The sequence below is a fragment of the Octopus bimaculoides genome, chromosome 24 (genome assembly GCF_001194135.2).
Source record: "Octopus bimaculoides isolate UCB-OBI-ISO-001 chromosome 24, ASM119413v2, whole genome shotgun sequence".
Lineage (NCBI taxonomy): Eukaryota > Metazoa > Mollusca > Cephalopoda > Octopoda > Octopodidae > Octopus > Octopus bimaculoides.
The window spans coordinates 26,711,368-26,714,074 of NC_069004.1; the positions used below are offsets into that span (position 1 = coordinate 26,711,368).

At 39.8% G+C, this 2,707-nt stretch overlaps 1 protein-coding gene across 1 annotated transcript in view; it reads left to right on the forward strand.

Moving 5' to 3' along the window:
• The first annotated feature begins 1,566 nt into the window (after nucleotides 1-1,566).
• Nucleotides 1,567-2,707, forward strand: part of LOC106882658 (uncharacterized) — a 10,796-nt gene continuing 9,655 nt past the window's right edge. The window contains exon 1 of the mRNA XM_014933416.1: nucleotides 1,567-1,954. Within this exon, the coding sequence (XP_014788902.1) occupies nucleotides 1,567-1,954 (388 nt within the window). The remainder of the gene's footprint in view (nucleotides 1,955-2,707) is intronic.

Below are 2,707 nucleotides of genomic sequence, written 5' to 3' on the forward strand. Positions count from 1 at the left end.
TATATATATATATATATATATATATATATATATATATATATATGTATTCATATTTATATATATTCATATACATATTCATTATATATATATATACATATATATACACATATATATACACGTACATTTGTAGTTTGGTCGGTGTGTCTGTTGGTGGCAAAAGTATTAGAAATGAAAAGAAATCTGACATTTATATAAACAGAATTAATGATGACAACATCCACACTAATGGCGTCGTCGGGAAAAAAAAATGACTGAATCAGCAATAAACTAGAAGTATTAATCTTGTTGCCTTCAACTAATAAAACAAGCGGGGGGGGGGCATGGGTCTCCGTCGTTATCTACGACGAGTGTTTCAGCTGTTATGTCAAATGAACAGCTTGCAGGTCATATTGTAGCGTAAAATGCTAAAGAATTCTTCGAGCACTCGAAGGCTTAATGCAATTCTTAGTGAAAACCAGCGAAAGACTGTTTATGTTATAGATACAGACCATCGTTAATTGCTGAACGAGGAAGCATCTGAGTATTATATTTTTTTCCTTTAATATATTACTGTTTTGTACTCGGCCATTGGATTGCGACCATGTTGGTGCATCACTTTGACGGGTTCAGTGGATCAAATCGCCCCCCACCGCCACCTTTTTTTCTTTTCTGGTGGGGACGCTTGATACTTATTCTATCCGTCTCTTCTCAAGAAATAGGAGAACGTAAACGAACAAACACCGATTGTCAAGTTGTGTGGAGAGGATAAGCACACACACACGCACATACGCACACACACGCATACAGGGCCACAGACGCATATTATACATATAGGCGCAAGAGTGGGTGTGTGGTAGAAAGCGTCCTTCCCAACCACATGGTTCCGGGTTCAGTTCCACTGTGTGGCACCTTGGGCAAGTGTCTTCTACTATAGCTTCTGGCCAACCAAAGCCGTGTGAGTGGACTTGGAGACGGAAACTGAAAGAAACCCGTCGAATGTATATAAATATATGTGTGTGTTTGTCTGCGTTTGTCCCCCACCATCGCTTGACAACCGGTGTTGGTGTGTTTATGTCCTTGTAACTTAGCGGTTCGGCAAAAGAGACGGATAGAATAAGTACTAGGTTTACAAAGAATGAGTCTTGGGATCGATTTGCTCAACTAAAGGCGGAGCTCCAGCATGGCCGCAGTAAAATGTCTGAAACAAACAAGACAATAAAAGAATAAAGAATACGATGCACTTCTTCGCAGTTTCTGTCTTCCAAATTTACTAGTAGGACCGATCGTACAGCAACAAGACACTTGCCAAAGTGCCGCATAGTGAGACTGAGCCTAAAACCACTTGGTTACAAATCGAGCTTCTTCACCATGCAGCCTTCCCTCACTCACAATCTAAAACTTTAAAGAAATCGTTTCTCAAAATCAGATTGAAACTTGAGTGATAAATCCAGTTGGTTTAGAACTTATTACTAAAAGACACTTGTCTTTGAGATACTGGTTGGAGTGCTCCAGGGATACTGGTTGGAGTGCTCCAGGGAGATACATTGGCTCCCTACTTTTTTGTCATCGTAGTGGATTTTATGTGCGATGGAGAAACACCAGGACTCTAGTTTTACAGTATCACCGGCTCAAAGCAGGAGGGACGAGGCTAAAAAGATATCTGATGCCCAATTTGCTGACGACATAGTTATGGTGACAAACGCAGCGAGGGAGGCAGAGGAGTTGATGCAAGACATGGACACTATGTCGATGAGTGTGGGACTGAATATGAATGAGATTAAGACGAAGTATCTATTAGAGAACATTAAGAAGCCAGAGAAGATTATGAATGTAGGCGGGAAGCCACCAGAGTTGGTTGAGGACTTCCTATATCTGGGAGCAAAGATTGGGAACACAGTGGGTGATATAGTTGAGAGGAAGAGCAAAGCCTGGGTGGCATGCCGCAGTTTGAGATCTATATGGAAGTCAGACCTTCGTAAAGACCTGAAGACCCCTCTCTTCGTTGATTCAGGGTTGATAAAACAAGTACCACTTGAACACTTGAGTCGATGTAATCGACTTGCCCGCGTCCTCAAAATTGCAGGCCTTGTGCCAAAATTCAAAACCAGTCAGTGTCCATATAGGCAAACATACAAGTTTTCATATCGGTCTCTCTGCCCAGCCTTGTCCGCTTCTATATCTGTCTCTTTATATACAGGGTGTCCATAAATTATCTTTACAACTTCAACAAATTATCATTTAGATGTGTTGCGTGCAATCAATGCATTTAATGTAGAAGTGTTCTAATAGAATTTTATTTGTTTGCTGTGTTATCCTTATTCACTTTGTTTTCTTTCTTAATTTTTGAAATTGACAGCCTTTGTATGTGTATACACACGCACACGCACATATATATACATACGTACATACGTACCTACCTACATACCTACATATCTACATCCACACACACACACACACACACACACACAAACACGCACACATATATGTACATACGTACAAACCTACCTACCTATATTCCTACCTACATACATACATACATACATACGCACACACACACACACACATACATATATACAATCTTTAAGTTCGTTTATGGGAAAACTTGTTTGAGTATGTAAACAAAAACTCTTATCGTAAGAAACACGTGATTTGTGGATACGCGCGTAGCGAAGCATTAAAATATTTATCAACCCCATCCTTGGATTACCATTATTATTACAATATATAT